This window comes from Triticum dicoccoides, chromosome 5B (assembly GCF_002162155.2).
Source record: "Triticum dicoccoides isolate Atlit2015 ecotype Zavitan chromosome 5B, WEW_v2.0, whole genome shotgun sequence".
Lineage (NCBI taxonomy): Eukaryota > Viridiplantae > Streptophyta > Magnoliopsida > Poales > Poaceae > Triticum > Triticum dicoccoides.
This window is the reverse complement of record NC_041389.1, coordinates 22,991,197-22,992,176: the sequence shown is the minus strand read 5'-3', so window position 1 is coordinate 22,992,176 and position 980 is coordinate 22,991,197. Positions and strand designations below refer to the sequence as shown.

At 39.1% G+C, this 980-nt stretch overlaps 1 protein-coding gene across 3 annotated transcripts in view; it reads right to left on the bottom strand.

The window, feature by feature from the left end:
* Positions 1–980, bottom strand: part of LOC119305053 (beta-1,2-xylosyltransferase XYXT1-like) — a 4,787-nt gene that overhangs the window by 2,007 nt on the left and 1,800 nt on the right. Inside the window, exons 2-3 of one of the 3 annotated variants that reach the window (XM_037581678.1) lie at positions 694–795; positions 118–234 (exon numbers count right to left, since the gene is read on the bottom strand). In XM_037581678.1, coding sequence (XP_037437575.1) covers positions 118–234; positions 694–795 — 219 coding nt within the window. The remainder of the gene's footprint in view (positions 1–117; positions 235–693; positions 796–980) is intronic. The other 2 variants (XM_037581679.1, XM_037581680.1) reach the window with 2 other exon arrangements.

Below are 980 nucleotides of genomic sequence, written 5' to 3'. Positions count from 1 at the left end.
AAGATTAGTTTGTTGGAAGCGTCGGTTGCAACCCCGTAATGAGTATTGTGTTTGTTATTCATTGGGCATATATAATCGAGAAAATGATTATGTCAAGACAAGCAAAAGATGAGTTACCAGTCTTGCTATTCATGTCGGTTGCATGTACAACGTTCTCGTCTTCGAGATCTTCTTTCCCCGTTGTCTTGATTGCCTCGTCAGTCTGCCCATTTTCTATGGCATCATGCATTGCAACTATCAAAATGTTAGTATACATCAACAGACAGACAGTATGAAGAAAGTATGTCTCATGATGTATCTAATGGCGTGTATTTGGTATATAATCATATTCTCCTGCTAAAACAGTATGATCCTAAACATATGTGCTACATAGGTATTATGCTACACGTAGATGGTAGACACGTTCCCATTGCACGTTTACTATTTAAGCAGCTGATCACGATGCAGCACTATATTTAAGCTAGCTACCGCCTGTGTTGTGGGCTAATCAAGGAGTTCGCGCGTTTGGCCATTCGACAGGACTCGGTTATGTTGATCGCTCATCAATTGCAAATGGGTGCTCATAGAGATAGGGGATGCATATGTTTATAGTAAAAGTGAATGTACATGCTTGTTTGTGTGTATTGTGTCTCTAAAACACAATCACGCTAAATCAGAGTATAACCGGATGCGTAGTAGTAATTACATGTATACCTTGAGTAGAATTATTAAGAGTCGATGACACTGATGATACCGGAGGAGGAGAAGTCATGTCAATTTGCCCGGTACGCTCGGCCGGCGTGGACTGCAGAACGACTGCACGTACAAAGAAACAAGCGTATTATTGTGAAGAATTTCATAAATAAATATAGATTACAAATCTTATAAATAATATGTGGTGTTGTTTCGAGACTATAAACATTATTGTGAGTCAATCTTGTAGCTTGTTGTTTGGCAGAACCCCTCAATGTTAACTTTAATTAGTATTCCATCTATCTCCG